This window comes from Peromyscus maniculatus, chromosome X (assembly GCF_049852395.1).
Source record: "Peromyscus maniculatus bairdii isolate BWxNUB_F1_BW_parent chromosome X, HU_Pman_BW_mat_3.1, whole genome shotgun sequence".
Taxonomy (NCBI): domain Eukaryota; kingdom Metazoa; phylum Chordata; class Mammalia; order Rodentia; family Cricetidae; genus Peromyscus; species Peromyscus maniculatus.
In genome coordinates this window covers 119,569,808-119,590,126 of record NC_134875.1, presented here as the reverse complement: position 1 = coordinate 119,590,126, position 20,319 = coordinate 119,569,808, and the positions used below count along the sequence as shown (strand labels likewise).

The window sequence follows — 20,319 nt, the reverse complement described above, 5'->3', positions numbered from 1 at the left end:
AGCATAGATATAGTAGACAAAAAAGAAATCTTTCTAACTGAAGTTGTTACAATGAACATATTAACAAGCAGATACTTAGCATTGCTAAGTGTAGGGTGCAGGAAACATTTTTCTTTTTTTTTTTTTTTGGTTTTTCGAGACAGGGTTTCTCTGTGTAGCTTTGCGCCTTTCCTGGAACTCACTTTGGAGACCAGGCTGGCCTCGAACTCACAGAGATCCGCCTGGCTCTGCCTCCCGAGTGCTGGGATTAAAGGCGTGCGCCACCACCGCCCGGCTAGGAAACATTTTTCTTGATGTTACTCTCCAGGGCTTGAACACACAGTATTCAGTAACTATATAAGGTAGAAGCTCCCTCCTTATTGCCATCATGAACACCAAGACTACTCATGAGCACACAGGTCATCATGGGAGGACAAGAATATTCAGAAGTTGCTTTCTGTTCATTTGAGACTTTCATAAGGGTTTGGCAAGGTGCATCAATTTTGAACAGCTATGGAATGAAATAGGGAGATTGGTGTAGATTAACAGAGCATTCAAGTGAAAGAAAATGGCATGAACAAAAACTAGAAAACATGGACATAGAAAGTGTATGTTCAGAGAATGATAGGGAGGTCAGTAAATGGCTTTATAAAAACTCAGGAGGATGCTAGGCTGGGAAAATCTGGGTGAGGTGATTGTGGCTGCTTATTTTTTGAGTCAGCAGTTCTGGTTTTCCTTTTCTATTTTGTTTTCTGATTCCTGTGGGTTTGTGTGTTTGTGCATATGTACATGTGTGGTGTGTGGTATATACTTGTGAGTGTGTGGGTGTGTGCACTTATGCAAATACACCCAGAGACCAGAGCCAGAACAAGATATCAGGAGTCTTCCTCTATTGTGCTCCACCTTCTTTTCCTTACTCAAGGTCTCTAACAGAACAGAAGCTTGCCATTTGGGCTATGCTAGCTCCTTTCTCCAGTCCTAGGGTAATAGACAATCCCATGCCTGGCTTTTTATGTGGATGCTGGAGAGTCAAACTCAGGTCCTGATGCTTACAGAGCAAGTGTTCTTACACACAGAGACATCTCCCCAGCCCACTTCTTTACACATAATTTTCCAGCACTCAGAACTACATGTGTTATAAACTAGTCACTCAATATTTGTTACAGGTGTTAAGATATCCATGAAAAAGTAGTGATAGCAACTGTGTTTGATGACCTAAATTACAGTGGTCCTTACCACACCCCAACATGATGCTTAATATAGTCCATAGTTTTCATAGGTGAAAATTTCTATCAGCAATGTTTTCTTTAATTCAGGCTATTCTCAAACTTACTATATAGCTAAGAATGACCTTGAACCCCCAAGCTTCCTAACTCCACCTCCTGGGTCCTATGATTTACATTCAAACACCACCACACACTATTTATGCAGTGCTGGGAATTGAACCTAGGCCTTCCTGCATGCTAGGTCACGTTCTACTAACTGAGCTACATACCCAGCCTTAATAATTAACTTTTGGGGGAGGGTAGTGCTGGGATTGAACCTGGATCTTTTATATGTAGGTGGGTGGGCTGTATCTCCTATTTAATAATTAAGCTTTTAACATGTCCTTTTGAACTGTTGTGACAAGGAAGAAGCAATAACCTATGAATGTGCCTGGCACAATGCCTACCAAGCAACAATTTGTAAACCTGATGTTCTTACCCTATCTGCTTTTATTGTCCATAAGACAAAACCTATAGTCTTAATGCATAAGATTCTATGACCATATAACAGGAGAACTTGTGTTTCCTTGTTGATTCTATTCACATTTAAACACTACACAGAATCATAGCATCAAAGATGACCATGATCGCTGCCCTCACAGAGTGACTATGCAGCTTAGTGTATCCACTTGGCATCAAATTTTTACTTGGGGGGGGGGTTACAACTATAAACTCAGGAAAAGGTGCAGACCATATTCTATCAAATGGAACTCAAGACTTGGTATGTCTGCTGTTCCCATATTTTACTCCTAGAGCAATGAAACCTCACTGTCCTGGTCTCTCATACAATTTAAGACAACTTATAACTTATAACCATCTTTCTAGATTCTGAAGAATTCAGCCATCTAAAACATTTGAGTGTACTTTGCCAAAGTCTAATCCAAGGTAGAACTGCATGTGACTTGAATAATGACTCTTGTGTGTGACATCCAATTACTCCAGACACCTGCCCTCAGTCCCATCAGATTTCCTGGGCCTGACATAATAATGTTAATAAACCAAGGTTTAGTATCAAGCATGGTGGCTCACACTTGTAGTGCAAGCATTCAGGGGGCTGAGGCAGCAGGATCACCAATAATTCAAGGCCATTCTGAGCTACAAAATAAGTTCCAGACATTCCAGATCAGTTCTGGGCTAAAGGGAGAGACCCTATCAAAACCAAATGAGTCTTAGGTTTGCTTGCATCTATTTTTGGAAGGAGAACCAGTTAGCCTGGATTTCATTCCCCTAGTTGATTAGAAGACATAGCTCACCCAACAGGGTGGGAGAGGTCTGATCTGAAAGTCATCTCACAAGTGGTTTGATTGTGTAGGCTGGTAAATCATATAATGGAGCAGATGAAACTAATCAGGAAAAATGTTTAATGCCATTGTCAGAATATACATTCAAATGTCATTGTACTGTAGTTAAGCTCCTGAGTCATAATAAATTTCTCCTTAACTAAAGTGACTTTGTGATGAATATACTTGGGGTGATGTGCTATTGTAAGGCTTGACATTAGTATTTAAAGCTGTGTTTTACTTCTTAATTGTACTTCTATGTCCTCCTTGTCACAACAGAAGCAACATCTTTTAAATGGTTGGTGGGATGCCTCTGTCTGGATGGCTTTGATGTTCTAGTCACCTCAATGACACAGGTTTCCTCAAGTGCACCTACCAAAGCCTACCCATAAAGGTCATAGGAAAGCAAGCTGCTACCTGATGTGTAAAATCAAAATATGTTAGTGCTACATTGAAGGCTTCATAAGAAGACAGTGATGTTTGGAAGTAGAGGACAACACAATCAAATGCAGGCCATGTCTGTGTGGATAGTGTGATAAATAGCATCTAGCAGACCTGTGAGTCAGGTTCTTACACACAATGGGGATAACATACTACAGGACAAGCCTCCCTTGGGGTCATACTAAAGATTCTTTTCCAACTACAATAGAGTACACCATGCTAGGCACAAAAAGATCATGGCTGTCTTCAAAACTTGGAGATTTAAAAACTATCTAGGTCCATCTTCCATTGTTAATTTTTCTCTCTCTTTGTCTTTTACCTTTACATTATCCCCTTTGTTTGTGAACTTAGAACCAAGCATGAATACCAGCTGCTTCAAATGCAAGCTGATGTTGGAGGATATTTGGAGGCATCTGGTGCATTTGGGTATCTTAACCCAATGTCATATAAGCATCTATTCACCCTACACAGGACACAAACAACACACCCAAGAAATGATCACAACAAAATATAACTTTGTGAACAAGTTAATGTATTGGCTTGCTTACTGGAGTTTGAGTGAGGTGTTCTTTACAATAGCATGGACAACTCAAAGGCAGCTCCATCACCAAAAAGCCTACCCCAGCATAGGGGATGATTCAGAAATACTGCATCCCTAGAGCCTCATACATAATTTGTATCCATCTGACCAATCAAAGTGTCTCTCCTCTCTGGTGATTGTTACTGCTTACATAACCTCAGGGAGGCTCTTGGAAACCTTAGAAGTTTTAGGAACTCCCTGACACTTGTCAGTTTTCTTTACTTCTTGAGCCTTATAAGTTTCATCTACTGTCCGAGTCTTAATGAGCTGCTTTCCTCCCTCCAGGAGGGAAGGTTTTAATTTGGAGGACATAGCTACACAGCACCTAAACACTAACCTTGACGGTTAAAATAAGTAAGAAAATGCTTCCCATTTTATGAGCCTGTATGTAACACTGCATACCATTGGGTTCATATGAAAATAATTTCTGTGAGTTCAGAAAAGTAAGAATGATCAAATTCTCGGTCAACATTTATTTTGTTGTGTTTTCATAGTGCCACTAAATGGCAAGAATGAATAATCAAATAGATTAGTCTTTGGTTTTCTCATATTTGAAACAGACATAATAATTCACTTCTCTGCGCAGTCTCAAAGATGAGATTAATGTTAGTTGCCAATCTTATATGATTATTACTGAATATATAAGGAAGCTCATGAGCTCTTGTCACTCCTTTGGACCTTGGAGTAGAAAGCTGCAGGGCATTCTTCTAACTCACTGTTTAATGCCAGCAGCCATTTTGTTCAGGATGGTTCCAGTTGGGCTCTAACCTACTGCCCCTGTTTCTGTGCCCAGACAGTCTATATAAAACGTGGTGTCTGCCCAGAGGTCTAGTTTCCCAGCAAAGTATGTTGGCTCACACCTGTATTCATTGCACCCAGGAGAGTGAGAAAGAAGCACTGAGGGATTATGCTACAAATCGTAGTTGTGACCCACTGTCTGGCTGCTAAGAAGCTAACGTAGGTCCTTTGCAAATGCCCTTAGTGCTAAAGTCATCTCTCCAGCCCTAGGGAAACCTACTTTAGCAGCATCCTTGGCCTGTAGCCACTAGACTAAAACAGACATAACAACCTTTCCCTACCTATGACCACCAAAACTGTCTCCAGAAACTACTAAATTACTTTGGAGATAAAAATCATCCCAGTGTGACAAATAGAGTGCAGGATAAATTGTTTTCCCAGATGAGGAAATCAAGGTAGATTTAGATTTACCAGAGGGTAAATTCATGTAAGAGGCAGGATTTACATCTTCCTGACTCAAGTCTTTGGAACCTGATTTCAGAGCCCTTTAGGCCCTCTTTCTGATGATGAGCTGCTGGGCTGTTCCAAGGAAACTCAGATAGCCTAGGCTGCCCACTGGTGGTTTCTAAGAGCTCACTACTCTTAGAATGGACTGGCCATGGAGATTCAGTCCAGAGTTTAGAGACAGACACACAGCAGGAGAGCATCAGTTACTTCTACCAGTCATCATAACATAAATAGTTCTGCAACTTTGCCTGACCCATTCATACATAGATGTTCTCATTTCAAAAAAAAAAAAAGTACGAAGATCATTTTTTGTTCATGGATAGTTTCTGTCTGTTGCAAACAATGGATGAGTGAAGCTCAAAGTTGCAAACCAGTTCAGTCAGTCTAGAGGAGTTTCTGGAATGATTTAAATAGCCCTGACAATGTAGGTCGCTATTTTTAAGGCTGAGGTAAGTGTTTGAAAGTGGTTCACACAGCCATGATCTCAGATAGGAGTTACAGAACATTAGAATTGCAAGGAGTCTCAAGGCTTTGCCTGGAAAAAGAAGAAACTGGCCCTCTGTACCCTAGATCACAGAGTTTCTGGTTAAAAAAATTTCTGTCATTCCTTCTGCCTTGGAGTAGTTGAGCTCATCACCTTCTAAGTTTATGGGAAAAGATCACTGCTTATTTCAGGCTCTTCTTGCAAGACTGGGAAGGAACATTGATTGAGTCTTTTATTCTTTTTCCACTCTGAGTCCTATATTGTTTTCACTAGACTCTGTACTAGGCACCATACTACATAGTTTACTACACAGAATTAATATTTTTACACTAACATGAGTCCTTTTACATAGGAGAGAAACAGGTCTTGAGGAGGATAGGCAGGTCAAGTGATTTGTTCAAGTTTATGGACAATAAATGGAAGAGTCTGTTTGTAATCTGGCAAGTCTTAACCTCTAGTGGACATCAATATTGCCTGAGTGTTATATGAGATATAGGTCTACTTAAAAATCATTTATGGAAATTTCTAATTTAATAGAGTGCCCTGCAAATGGTGATGCCAGGCCACAAATAATGTCAGTGAGACCAACCAGCATACCATCATCAGCAACACTGGTAGAAGTTCTACAGAACTGCTAGGGTCCTGCTTAGTGCTGGACAGGAGCAATCTTGAGTTTGATATGCCCTTGGATAAGAAAAGTACAACCTCCTTCAAAGAGAAGAGATTGTACAATGGCTCATGCCCCTGGTATTGTGCCTAAGAACAAAGAAAAAGGAGGAGGAGGAGGAGGAGGAGGAGGAGGAGGAGGAGGAGGAGGAGGAGGAGGAGGAGGAGGAGGAGAAGAAGAAGAAGAAGAAGAAGAAGAAGAAGAAGAAGAAGAAGAAGAAGAAGAAGAAGAAGAAGAAGAAGAAGAAGAAGAAGAAGAAAGACTGGTATGAGTCTTTCATAGGCACCCACATGGACCATTATTGCCCCAAATGAAGATTTCTGCCCAAAACAGTGTCAGTTTTGCAGTGTTATCACAGCTGCCTGGCCCCTTCTAAGGAACTAAACAGGATTTCTGAATTGGTTAAAGCAAAACAGCCACTCTGCTGTCCCACAGGGGCTACCTCTTACCATTCTTTGTATAGCCAGGCATGATGGCTCATGCCTACAGTTCCAGCACTTAGGAAGATGAGACAGGAGGATTGCTGTGAGTTCAAGATCAGCCTAGGCCACATAGTGAATGTCAGGACAGCCTGAGATACAGAATGAGATCCTGTTTTAAAATACACAAAACAGAATATACTGGTTAGAAAAGGTTGTGCCAGCAGTGAAAGAACAGGCCACCTGGGAATAGTGAACCCCTTGTGATAAGAGCAGAAGAAGGAGGTCTCTAGAGCCTTTCTCCAGCTAATAGAGAGGATTTGCTATCTCCCAAGGTGAAACAAACTATTGAAGCAGGTCTCTCAGTCACCATACTGCACAGGAGCCCCTCCCTAGTTCTGACCTCTGTTCTTGATTTTTTTCTCAAGACTGTCATGGATAGATACTTTTACAAGAGTCTTGGTTTGTTCCCCTTCCACTTTTAATTTGCTGGGTTTTACTGAAGCCTTTGTGACCCACATATTTTAAGTCAACTCATTAATAGGCAGATGTAGGGATGTCTGATCTTAATTAGTCCATCATTTGTTTTGATGCTCCTTGACCTAGAGAAGCACAGTTAGTATGTGTGGTGGTTCTGTTCTGGTGGTAGTTTCTGATCTAGCAGTGGTTTCTGGTCTAGCAGTGGTTTCTGGTGCTGGCATTTCATTTTAGGCAGAGACTTTATTTGAAAACATCTTGCTGAATGGTTGTTTGCTACACTCTGGACACACTGCCCAGGACAGAATGTGATGTATAATAAAATTCAGCAAATAAAATAGAATTCAAGCTTCCTGCAGCTCCTCATTAGAATGCTGTGTTTGACATTTCAATTGTATTAGGGAGCCTGTGCCTTTCCTTAGGTGATTAGTATTTCATGTTGTGTGTGTGGAAAAGGGCCAGGACAGAAAATCAAGGGGGAAAAAGGCATCCTTTGTGTGTACCTTGGAGGAAAAGGGTTAACAGGAACACAATATATAATTTAGGATTCCAAAATAAATCATAACCTTCTGTAAATAAGCTCCCTTCCAAAGTCAAGAATAGTCTTTGTGTCACTTCTAAGTCTACTCCAGCTTTAGGGAAAAGTTTTAAACAACCAAATTGACTGTATTCCCATCTCTAAGAGCTTATTTTCTTGGTCCCATCTTAGAGAGCTTTCTAAAGGTGATCCCTGCTGGCATAAAGGGAACTGCTGTGGGGTTTGTTTGTGTGTTTGTTTGTTTGTTATAGTACCTCAGGGTAGCAGATTGATGTGTGCTCTCACCTGGGGGAAACAGCAGTTTTTTTTTGTTTCCTTCAAAACCACCAGAGGAAATTGCCACTGCTGACATTTGCATAAGCCAGGGAAACAAAAGAGGTGGCCATGTATTTTCTTTTAATAGTCAACAAGCAAGAAATGGCGCTATAGTGGCATTCTAAATTTACCACTCCTATTAATTTTGTGAATACTTTTAATCCTCACTCTTTATTGGAGGAGGTAGCAATACTGAAAGGAAATTAAGGAAAAGCAATGGAAAGGGGTTTAAATTATGCAGATCTTCCTCTCCTGCGGAGGAGTCACAGGAAATGGGCTTGCATCTCTGGACACAGGTTGAGTCACTGGTTGGACAGATGTGGTGACAGAGCAAGGGCATTGAAGAGAGAAGTATTGCTTTGGATATTCACCATAAAGGGCAAAAGGCTGCATGAAAGCCACCATGTAAGGCTGCGCAAGTTGCACCCTAGCAAGACGACTAAGCCAGGGAGGCAGGTGACAAGTGGAATCCTACCCAGCCTGCATTCACTCTCTAGGCTGCTCTTCATTCATCACACCAGAGAAAGAGCTTCTCTCTCGGTGTAAAGGACTCTGGTGGCTGCTGCTGCACTGATGATGAGCCCCTGCAAACATCATCACCACTCTTTACCTGCTCACTTTGGTTGGTGACAGTCAGGCATTTGGAACCACTGTAGGATCTTAAGGCTGGCTATCAAATGAGCTACTTCTCTTTGATCTAAGGAACCACCTGATGAGGGATGTGGACTAAGGCTAAAATGACATTCCTTGCTTCCTTCCAGTATCATGGGTAAGGACTGAACAAGTGTTGGGCATTTGTGGGAAGGCAGGGATGAAGAATACAAACCAGCATTTGGTGATCATTTCAGAAACTAGCTACAGGTCTCCAGTTATGGACTGTGACTATGCAATGCTGCCTGTCACAATGTCACAGGAGTGATAGGCTGTTTCTTTTGCCTTTAGAAAACATATAATATATAATATTCTCCAATATTTCACTGTACTGACAGACAAATTGACTTTGGGGCCTTAGAAAGTGGAAAAGATAATGTGTGAATATTTGTTGCATCTTAACAGTGAGGGTTTAACTACTGCTCTATGACTGACTTTGTTTGGCATGTGGTTACTGTGAATATATATTTTTTATTTTGGTTGTAGGAATCCAGGAAACTCCACCTTGCTTTTTTTCATAAAAGTATAAATCTTTGACTTATCTTCATGTGTGTTTCTTTATATGACAACGTGAACTCTATGTATGTGCCTGAACTGCCTAAATATCTAGCATATATAATATGCTTCTTGTGGTCAGAACTACAAAGAACTTTTGATCAAAGTTTCCCACAACAAAGTTACTTAATTTTACTAACCCATTGGTTTCTTATGCATATAGTATATGAGTGTACTTCCATTATGTGGATTCTATAGAAAATAAGTGCTCTTTGCATGCAAAATGCCTAGCATGCTATCTGATGCAAAGACATTCTTTACAGTTGGTATATGATCAGTTATGCACACAGCTCACAATTTAGAGGAATAAGACATTAACTCTTGTGCAGTGATCTCAAACTTATGTTAAAGAGTCAGAGGTGATGATGCTCTCTTTGTTTCCAGCCACAGGACCAAGTCTTCGGGCTGGCCGCCTCCCTCAGGAACCTGGGCCTTGAACCAGGTGCCACCCTATGGATGGGAGATGATGACAAACCGAGATGGCCGTGACTACTTCATCAAGTAGGTTAAAAAGACACCAAAGAATTTGGCCAATGCTCTTCTAGTTTTGTTTTGTTCAAAAGGGTTTTATTTATTCTTAGATGACTGCATATGTGTATAGAATGTTTTGTGATCATATTGTCCCTCTATTTCCCTCTTGTATGCCCTTTCCCTCTGGAAACTTCTTCTCAACATGTACCCTTCTTACTTTTCTATCTTTTTCTTTTCCTAGTAACTCTCTGAGTTTAATTAGGGTGGCTTACATGTGCATATATGTGGAGTTATTGACTGGATAACTGGATTACTGATAATTACCTCCATAGTATGGCAATTCTTGCTCACAGCAGATGTGTGCACTATTAAATATTAGGTCAGTTGCATCCATTGTCTGAAACTGAAAAATTATGTAGAATCTGGTTATTTCAAACATTTTCAAGGAAGGGTCAAGAATGTTACTGAGTCATCTACTAAAAAGATTATGTATTTTTCTGACCTCTTGCTATAAATTTTTTGTTCATATATTGATTTAGATTACAGATTTTTATGATAGTCTTATTTTGGTTGTGTTAAATGAATATACATCACAGAATTTCCTACTTAAGCCATTTTAGATGTATTATTTAGTAGCATCCATGGTGTTATGCACTTACCACTGTCCGTTTGAATGACTTTTGTATCACCCTTATCTTCGGTTGTTTCCTGTTGCTGCACTAAACTAAACCACTCTGAAGGTTTGCAACTTGGAAGAGAAAAGAGATTATTTACCTTACACTTCCAGGTCACAGTATATCACTGAGGGAAGTCAGGGCAAGAACTCAAGCAGGGACCTGGAAATAGGGACTGAAGCTGACACCATGGAGGAAAGCTGCTTGCTGGAGTGTTCTCCATGGCTGGTTTAGCATATTCTCTTACACAACCCAGGACCACCTTCCAGGCATGGCACTACCTATAGTAATCTGGGTACTCCCACATTAACCACCAGTCAAGAAAATGCTGCTGTAGACTTTCCTACAGGTCTATCTGTGGACAGTGTCTTCTCAATTGACATTCTATTCCCTCAAATGACTCCAATTTGTGTCAAGTTCACAAAAGCAAACAACACAGCCCTTCCAAGAAATCTCCTAAGCAGGGCATTGCCTCTCTAAGATGGTGTCTGCCTAAGAACAATATAAGCCAATGTCACAAGCTATAGAAGGTACATGAGGAGATTGAACTGCTTGAGTAATGGTTTCCAAGTACCTTTGAGTTCCCACTTTAATTGTATTCATTCTCCTGAGAAAATCAAAGCTAGAAGTTGGATGTGGCCACTGGTAAGTTGCGTATGATCCAGTAATAAGTATTTATTTCTCCTGATTTTATCTCCCAAGAGTATCCAGTCTCTTTTCAATCTCTATAAATTTGCTTATTCTAGGAACCTCATCTAAGTGGAATCATATAATATGTGTTCTCTTCTATCTGGCTGGTTTAATTTTACATAACGTTTTCAAGAACTTATTCATATTATGTGTTAGAATTCATTCTTTTTTAATGCTGGATAATTGTCCACTGAATGTATATACCACAGTTATTAATTCGTCTGTCACAGGATACTTACATTTTTTTTTACCACTTGACTACTGAACAGAGGTGCTATGAGCATGGTTGAATAGATTCACTGATGTGGGTATAGTTTGAGGGTAGTGTTTGTTCTGCACATACAAGTCCCTAGGTTGAATACACACACACACACACACACACACACACACACACACACACACACACACACACACGTTTTCTTCCTGTTTTTACTTCTTTGGAGTCTACACCTAGAGTTGGAATGTCAGAGCCATATGAAATTGAAATTGATGGGTCAAAGTTCGATTCTATGCTTCACTCTTTAAAATCCTACCAAGAGTGGTTTCCAGAGCAGCTGTCATCGTCTAGATTTTTACAGTTTTGCGGTTTGGTGAGAATGGCATTTACAGTGTGTGTGTGTGTGTGTGTGTGTGTGTGTGTGTGTGTGTGTGTGTGTGTGTTTCAAACAGCGAGTCTGACTCTTTGTTCTCCAACACTACTGAAATATTCTTAATTACAAGAAATTAGTGAAATAGATTTGGAATCAGGAAGCACAGTTGGCCAGAGTCCAGTTATAATTGAGTAGAGATTTGAGAGGAAGAGAAAAATTATTTTTCCTACCACAGGCTGTTTTCTTTGTTTCAGCCAAGCTGCTTATGCATTTATTAGCAAGTATAAGATGATATGGGAGTGGGGGTCATTTTTATAAAGGTGTTTTCTAGATTTTGGGGGTCTTCTCTATTTCTTACTCAAGCCCACACCAAGTGAAAACTCACAGGACTGATTGCTGTGGCTGCTTTTCTAGTCTTTATAATCCAAATCCCTCCTCGTCTCCATAATTGCTACAGAGGGAAGAAGACCTCCTCTCTTGAGTCCACAGCTAACCCAGGAACTGCCTCTTGAGGGCACCTTGAGAAGACCTGCGTTTCCCTTAAACATTACCCATGCCAGGGAACATAGAAGTGCCTTATGCCTTTTGGAGGCTGTGCTCCCAGAGAAAGAAGCACGAGTATGGTCTTTGGAACCTAGTCTCAGAGCACCCAAGAGACAAGAACAAAAGACCAGTAGTTTGTCTCACACCCTGGATTCTAACTGCTAGTTTTGCATAGTTTGTCCAAATCCTTTCTTCTGTTAAGACAATGTATGATATTATAATATGCCATCTGTTTTCCAACATGGCTACAGATGCACTCAGTTGGTTCAGATAAAGTAATCCAGATATTTGCGGTCAGAACTGGAAAAAGATGAGGCAATGAAATGTATTTTTTAAAGGCATGAATTGGGACTTTATAAAGGTATATTTCAGACTTTTATGATTAATGTCTAGTTTTCTTTCCTCCTATTTGGCTTTTAGGGGGGTTACATACATTCCAGATACTCTTTCAAAAGGTAGTAACTCAAACTGTGACTTGCTAGTGAGGGCTTCTGGGAATAATGGCTAGCTAGCTCTACCTTAAGAATTGCCATTAGCTCCATTTAACATTTATATGGGATGATCATGTGTCAATTTAAGCTTTCTACTGCTCTAGGTCAGCTGTCAAACTATAAGAGACAAGTGGTTACTCAAAGAACTCCCTCTGACTGCTGCTGCTATTGCTGCTGGGTTTCAAAACCAAAACCATCAGCATCATTTTCCCAAAGCACTGTTCTTTTTTTTTCTTAAAAAGTAAGCTTCTATAGTCCTTTCAGAGAATTCATAAGATGTCTAGCATAATACTCCTTTGGAAAGTGCTTGTTCTTTCCCTATCACTAATGAGTCTGATAAATAATGAGAATCCCTCTACCTACTGAGTTATGGCCATTACAGGGAGAAGCTGTAATTATCAGTTTTTGGAGAGCCCAGGTTTACACTACAGAGTATTTCTGTTTTCGTTAGCATTCTTAGTTAAAAGGACAACTGGGAAACTGATGTATGGTTAGTAATTAGCCCCTTTGCATTTATTTTTTTCACTTGTTTACATATCTTTTGAAGGACATTGAGGTTTTTTCTTAATCTTTTCTTAGGATGCATATAATATCTGCATCAGACAAAATGGTAGGAGGAATCAGGCTTTGTGTATTTCAAAGTTGCAGTCTGATAGCTAAATAATGAGAGAATTCTTTCATTATGGGTCTTGCAGTACATGGCCTAAGATACTCCAAATTTTAAGTTTCATCTACATGTATCATTTCCCATTATTTAGAATAGAGATGATAGACTATTTTCCATAAGGTCTTATTGATCCATGGGGATGAAAAATGAAGAAGGGGCTAAAGAGATGGCTCAGTAGGTAAAAACATCTGCTATTCTTCTAGAGAACATGGATTTTATTCTTAGCACCCAATTGGTGGCCCACAATCTTCTATAACTCCATTTCCAGAGGATCCAGTGCTCCCTTCTGGCCTCTGTGGGCACAAGGCATGTACATGATACACAGACACACATGCAAGCACACACCAGTACACACAAGGTAAAACAAATGAAATGAAAGGTACTGATCCTCATATACACTTGTATGGCATCTCATACTTTGGAAACTAGTAATTTTTAACCTTTCCTACATATTAGCATAGTTTAAGAAGCAATAAGATCCTGATGCCTGAGCCTGGGGTAAAGTCTGGAAACAAAGTTTCAGATGCACCCAGATAATTCCACAGAATAGCTATGGCAGCTACACTGAAGCAGTTTTCTGCACCTGATTCTTTTATTTGGCCTCAGCACTGGAACTATATTACCATCTTCCTGATGATAAAACATAGACTAATCATGTGGCATTCCCAAAGGCACATACATTTGCTGAATTAGAATTCATTGTGTTTAGAAAGGACCACTTACATTGCTACATTCATAGAGACATCTGAATTACAGATTTATTTTAGTGGTACCAATGATGGAATCAATGTTTTCACACATGTGAACATGTTATCATGGAGCTGCACCACCAACCTGAAGTGCAGTGTTTGGGGAACAGTGAGCATTTTTAAAGAAATATGACAAGCTGGGCTCTGTGGCGAGTGCCTATAATTTCAACACTTGGAGGGTGATGGCCAAAGGAATAGAGCTGAAGGCCTACGTTGTCCCAAAAACACAAACTTGAAGGAAACTTAACACAATACAAAATAAAAGTTTTTCAATACTTATTATTACGAATTAGGAGAGAGAGCAGGCCTGAGGACGGGATAGAAGCATAAAAGAATTTAGAAACTACATGGAAAGGAAAGAAGCTTAGGACAGTATATCATAGTGAGAACTGTCTAAGAGAGGGAAAGGTGAATAGAATAAGAAACACACAGGAACAAAGCAAGATAGCTGAAATTATTATCATTATAACAGCATCAATGATCCATAAGTCTAGGTGTCTATAGAGATGGGTATTGATACATATATAGTTGTGAAAATAGATATGGACACAGAAATCAATGCAGATGGATGGATACAATATAGATGCTAGTATAAATAATGGTTTATGTATAAAATATAGATATAGATGTTTTATAATCAGTGAACATAAACCACCAGCCATGTTGTGAGGTTGCATGCTTTGATGCAAAGAAAGCAAGAGGCCCATGGAAGGCTGGGAGATGGACAAGATTGTGAAGAGCCTTGGGCAGATAAAATACATTTTATTCCTTCCAGGCAAATCACTTAGGCAGGCAGGTGCAGGTAGGCACAGGCACATATGAAGGCCATCATATAAGCTGAGTGGAGGTAGACACACAAGCCTACAGACAAACAGATACAAACAAGCTCTCCAAGGCAAAGGCAAAGACAGTCTAATAGAAATAAGTATATAACTTATTATATCACTGTTTACTTTTTCAGTTCCTTGGACATCCACTGTCAGCCATTCTGTGCTGACTCATTCCTCATTTATGTTTTTTTTTTTTTTTTGAAATAATTACTTACTTGTAGCCCCTCTTTTTCTTCTCAAAGTATTCTGGTTGGGATAAAACAAGATAATTTATTCTAAATAACACACTACTAACATTAAGAATATTCTTCTATGGCATAAGATTTCATGTAATTGACAACCAGTCCTCTGAGAAGGTCAATGCCAACAGAGACTCTTTTTCTCACTTGCAAAAAAAGTTAAGTGTCTCAGGAACTGGAATGTCATATCTTATTCCTATTCCAATTCATGCTTGCACCCATACCATTAGAGTCTAAGGATTCAGTTCTTTGAGTCCCTGTATCCTATGACTTTGACTCCCTCTCTGGTGGTTACCTAATTTTATCTCCATCTGTATAAAACATACCCCTCCCCATTCAGCAGCCGGGACCCATAAACTTAAATCTGGTCACATGCCTCCTTCTAAAGCTTTCCTTGGTTTATACTCAGTATTTATTATGCACCAATAACTGCTAAAGTTGCCTAGACATGTAAGACAAATTGTTGTTTCAGAGAATCTCAGAGTTCAGTGGAAATATAAAGGGTAATAATAGATCTGGCTTTAGAAGCAATGGAGGCCCCCAAGGAGGGATGAATGTAAGATTTTTGATGGAGATGTCAGAAATGAAAGTTATTGACAAGGCCTTCACTCTCCTGAGAGTTTGACCATAATTTTCAATGGAACCATGAATACTTTAGTTTCTGTACAGATACTTAAGTTTCATGGTGAGTAGGGAGTACTTTATATTATTTTCTCTTTAGTTTTTAATGGAGTAAGAACAAGCTTGTGTGACTACTGTAAAGTCGGAAAGCTTAGTGCATGGGTGATTCATAAAGCTGGTACTTCAGTTTGAATATCTAGCAGAAAATATTAAAGCGTAAACAAAATAAATATGAGTCAGCTGGCAAGAGAAAGGACCATGAGTGAAGTTGAAGCAGTCAGTTGAGATAGGAGGTTGGAGAAGAGACTAAAGAATCATTTCTAAGCTATATGATATATGGGCTGGTTTTATAAGTTCAAATTTGGGAGACTTTTCCCCATGGACCTTGGCTTTAACCACCTTTACCCTGTATGTGCAAAAAAAAAAAAAATAGTGTCTCTGTGTGTGTTTATTGGATAAGACACACCATTCTATTATTCTACCAGCAATTCCCATGGTGGGTAATTAAACAGAACTACTGTCTCCTTAATGCAATAGAATTCAATTCTGAATCCTGAATAGTGGAGTTAGTAATGAGCTGAGGAAACTTCCACTTTGTTCTCCAGTTTGGGCTTGGCCCAACTTGGAAATTGTTGAGCCATCCCTATCTGCCAATCTCTTATCTTTCCACTGGTCAACGGAAATGTATTTTCAGCTCATCTGTCTCCAGGAGAGAATTATATGAATAAATGCAAGTAGCTTGTATTTCCTCCCTGCTTTCTTATCGATTCCAGCAGAACATGACCAACTCAAGGAGATAGGATTTGGTCATCACAGAAATCATAAACAGAGACCTCACCTTATGCACCTATGAAAGCCCCCAGCCTTCCCTCTAGAATTTATCTGTTCTAATTCAAATATTCCAAGGAGAGAAGAAGTAATTGATTGTCTGCAAACACTATTTGGTAGCTGCAGGGCTATTCTTGCAACATTTTTCTTCCAAGGTTTTATAAGACTCTGGCTTCTTTTGTGGTTGGAGCTCTTTCCCTGTTACTCTGTGATAAATGCCCTTAAACTTTTCTCTCTATAAAAATTCCTGTCAAATGTTAAGAGTTCAGTCATACAGTTGTATGTAGATGTTGTGGTCTTGTTGCCATTCTTTGTACTGTAATGTATTTCAATGTAATTCAGGTATTAATTTCCTACTCTATCAAACCTACATGTTTAACATCCAGCAAAGGCCAAATATATCTGGTTAGATTATACATGTTGTTACCCTCAGTTTCTGGCAACATAGTTCTAGAGGTCTCAGCAGAAATGAAAAGTCGTACCCATGGAGGGAATTAAGAAAGTTGTGGGTCTGAGGAGATAGCTCAGTCAACAGGCTAAGTGCTTGCCTTGCAAGCATGGTGACCCACATCTGATCCCCAGGATCCATGTAAAAACTAAGCAGAGTGTCGGTTTGTTGGTATACACTTGTAATCCTATGGCTGCGGAGACAGAGACAACCTCTCCAGCCTAACTGGGAGCTCATGTTCAGTGAGAGTGCCTGTTTCCAAATCAAGATGGCAAGCGACTGAGAAGAGATCAATCGCTAAGCTCTGGCCTACACAGGCATACACACACACAGAGAGAGAGAGAGAGAGAGAGAGAGAGAGAGAGAGAGAGAGAGAGAGAGAGAGAGAGAGAGAGAGAGAGATTTGTTTATGGTATCTGAGTGTTATTGTATACAGTTTTAAAATACCAAAATAAAAAGAGGAACTAACAATATGTTGTTGGTGAGGCACTACACTTCTATACTTTATTTGTTGATTTGTTGGCTTGCTTTCTTTTCCTCTTCCTTTCTTTCTTCTTTCCTTCCTTCCTTCCTTCGTTTCCTTCCCTCTTTCGTTTCCTTCCTTCCTTTCTTTTTCTTTCTTTCTTTCTTTCTTTCTTTCTTTCTTTCTTTCTTTCTTTCTTTCTTTCTTTCTTTCTTTTTTTCTTGCCTTTTTCCTTTCTCTCTTGCTTGATGAGGAATTATGAAATAGAATACAAAATATACACAGTGAGTTCTGCCGAGAAAGTCAGTAATTGCCTCATGGCAAGTACAAATGGCATTCTGTTCAACAAATTCTTTAGGATTTCAAGCATCTAGTCACGGGGAGGGAGGCATACTGTAATTTGGGAACGGTAGGAACAAAGTCAACGTGATGGTGTCATTACATGAAATGAAAGGTGATTATGTTCCCTCAATGCACATGCTTCCGGGGCTGCCATTAAGGCTGCTGATTCCCTTCCTAGGAGCAGATTTGTTTTCTTCTGAATCTGACAAAGCACCTATCTGCTGAGTTAATAATTGCTGCTCCCAGCTGGAAAGGAGGTTTTCTGAGCCAATGGAAGGGCTTTAACAGGAAGGCTCAGAATTGACACTATCATTCAGATCTAACTTGGCATAGAGGCCAGGAGCTCTGCCTAAGTAGACTTTTCCTGTACCCAGCTTGTTTCAGTTTTGTCTTGAAACTTTGCTAGTGCACTTGATGTGGCCTTCACTGGGGACAAACGCCTGAAACTCTTGGCTTTTTTACCTAGCAGATCAAAGGATCACATGGTATTTTAATTACCCAAAGCTCCTGGGGCCACCTGACCACAGCAGAGTTGGGGCCCACATGTGTGGGTCAAGCTGTGAGAAAACAGGTTAGTTCCAAGCCCGGGGTCACCTCTTCTTCTCCTATGCTGACTGTAGCCCTAGGGGTCTACATAAGGAGGCTCACCAAGTCCATTTGGCTGGCTGGCCTGTGAAAAGAAGCAGCACCTGGGCAAGCAGATTTCTATCACAGCCTGTAATTGAAATCCTAGCTTGGGGCTGCCTGGCACCCTTGATTCTTTGACTCACCTTTGAACCTTTTGTCTGGATTGAGCCAGCCCTTGAAGAGAGAGAAATTTTCATGTCACTGCCTATGTCTGGCTCACATGCAGCAACGCTGGCCTGTGCCAAATTCTAAGTCGGTGTTGCTGGCAAAATGGACTGGCTGAACTTGAGAATCACCTTTGGGGCAGGTGGCTTTCCATTGTTGTTTGCCCTCTTTCATTAAAGGAGGTGGAGAGCAAGTGACAGAGGAGGGTCCTGCCAGAGCACCTCACTGTTTCCTCCAAAATGATGGGAGGCTCTAGTCCCTGCCAAGCCTTTATACGATAACTTCTCTCAAAACCTGAATAAAGCCCTGTTTTCAATGGTCAATTCCCAGCAAAGAGCCTCTTCAAGTAGAAAGGTGAAAGACCCTGGTGTGTTTTGTGCCATTGGACACTCTTACCAATCTAAGTGAAGAGTTCCATGCCCTCCAATCTCATGGAGCAGGCCATTCACTCTGTGTTCCCAGAGCACAGTCTTGGCAAAGAAAGCGCACATTGAAAAGGCTGGGAGGACTCCCTAACATGAGGGCAGTTCCATATTAAAGGATGGCACTGAACATAAGGCAGAGGCTGCATAATTTGGGAGACCCATTACAAGGCAGAAAAACCAGGATCCAGGTGCTAGCTGGTAAAGGGACCTCGGTGTCAAGCTCTTCCTTTTGAGCCTGTAATGTTTGTTTTGTAAATTTTAATTTGCTGGTTAGCATCATTCTGAGTAAAAGAATGAACATTTTGATTTTTTTAGCAGGAATTTCCCTTGGCATCCTTATGTTATACAGTACAGGTTACATAGGTACATGTGTGAGGTACAGTTACCTCATTTGGAGTCAGTGGAATTCTGTGCTCATTTCCCAGCACTCACACGTGGATGCCTTTCATTTTAACCGGAATGCTGGAGATGGTGCAAAGCAGGCTGGTTTTTTTTTTTCTGTCCTTGCTTTGTTTCTCATTTGTTTTAGTCTCTCTCTCTCTCTCTCTCTCTCTCTCTCTCTCTCTCTCTCTCTCTCTGGGTGTATATGAGGGTGCAAATGCATGTGTGTTCATTTTGTGTACTAATAAAACTTTATTGACAGAAACAGTCTGGAGTCCATATTTGACCCATGAACTGTAGTAGTTTGGGGACTCCTGCTATAGAACATGCTGCACTTGAGTTCATTCTCAGATTTTTAATTCACCAACTGATAAATCTTCAAAAATCTCATCTGAATTGAGGAAGGCGCTGCCACATGCTTTGTATTTGAAAGGAACTAGATCAGTGGTTAGGAAAGTTATTTTTCTGCATGTTCAGAAAGCTAAAAATGAACCATTTGTCTTCTGTCAGTTCTTGCATGGGGCATCTCTGACCTATCTCCAACGAGTATTCTAGGAATATTATCACAGTTCACCAGAGAACTGAAATGTTTAATTTGCAACTGCTTTACTTCTCCCCTCTTGCTTTTGGTGGGTGCTCAGATGGAGGAGATCTGTTGATCACAGGGTTCACAGCTGCTCCATACCTCCAAGCAGCACCTTCGTAGGAGGGTGCTGGAGGGACAGGAAATGATAGCAGTAGGGCAGCCCAGTCACAATGGCATACCGAAGTCAAGTGCAAATAATTATTAGGGAGATGAAAATTACATAGCAACTTCCTCTTTCTAATGGTCTACAGAGAAACAGCCCCATTGTACTTTCTAAAAGTTAATTGTCCATGGTGTTTGGAAGAAATTCTGCTTATTACCCTCCTGGAATTCTGTAAAGCTGTGGCACAAAGGTTCGCAGATCACTTTGGGTGATGTTCTGTTCCAGGCTGTTCTCTCAGTTTCTAGGACGCCTTCCCCGTTTTGTTCCAAGCTCATGGGAAGTTCCTTTTCAAGTTTCTTCAGCTGGTTCTTTTTAGTTCAACATTTCATTTCCAACATTAGCAAGCTAAAATTTCTCTTTAAATCCTACAAAAAAGTAAAGAATTCCTGAGTGTAAGTATTTGGATAAGTATTTGACTTCTGTCCAAAAC

General features: G+C 40.2%; 1 protein-coding gene across 4 annotated transcripts in view; it reads left to right on the top strand.

The window, feature by feature from the left end:
- The window catches only part of Frmpd4 (FERM and PDZ domain containing 4), a 623,066-nt gene that overhangs the window by 385,629 nt on the left and 217,118 nt on the right, over positions 1-20,319 (top strand). For all 4 annotated transcript variants that reach the window (XM_076562913.1, XM_006973177.4, XM_076562914.1 and 1 more), the window contains one exon: positions 9,281-9,397. In XM_076562913.1, the coding sequence (XP_076419028.1) occupies positions 9,281-9,397 (117 nt within the window). The remainder of the gene's footprint in view (positions 1-9,280; positions 9,398-20,319) is intronic.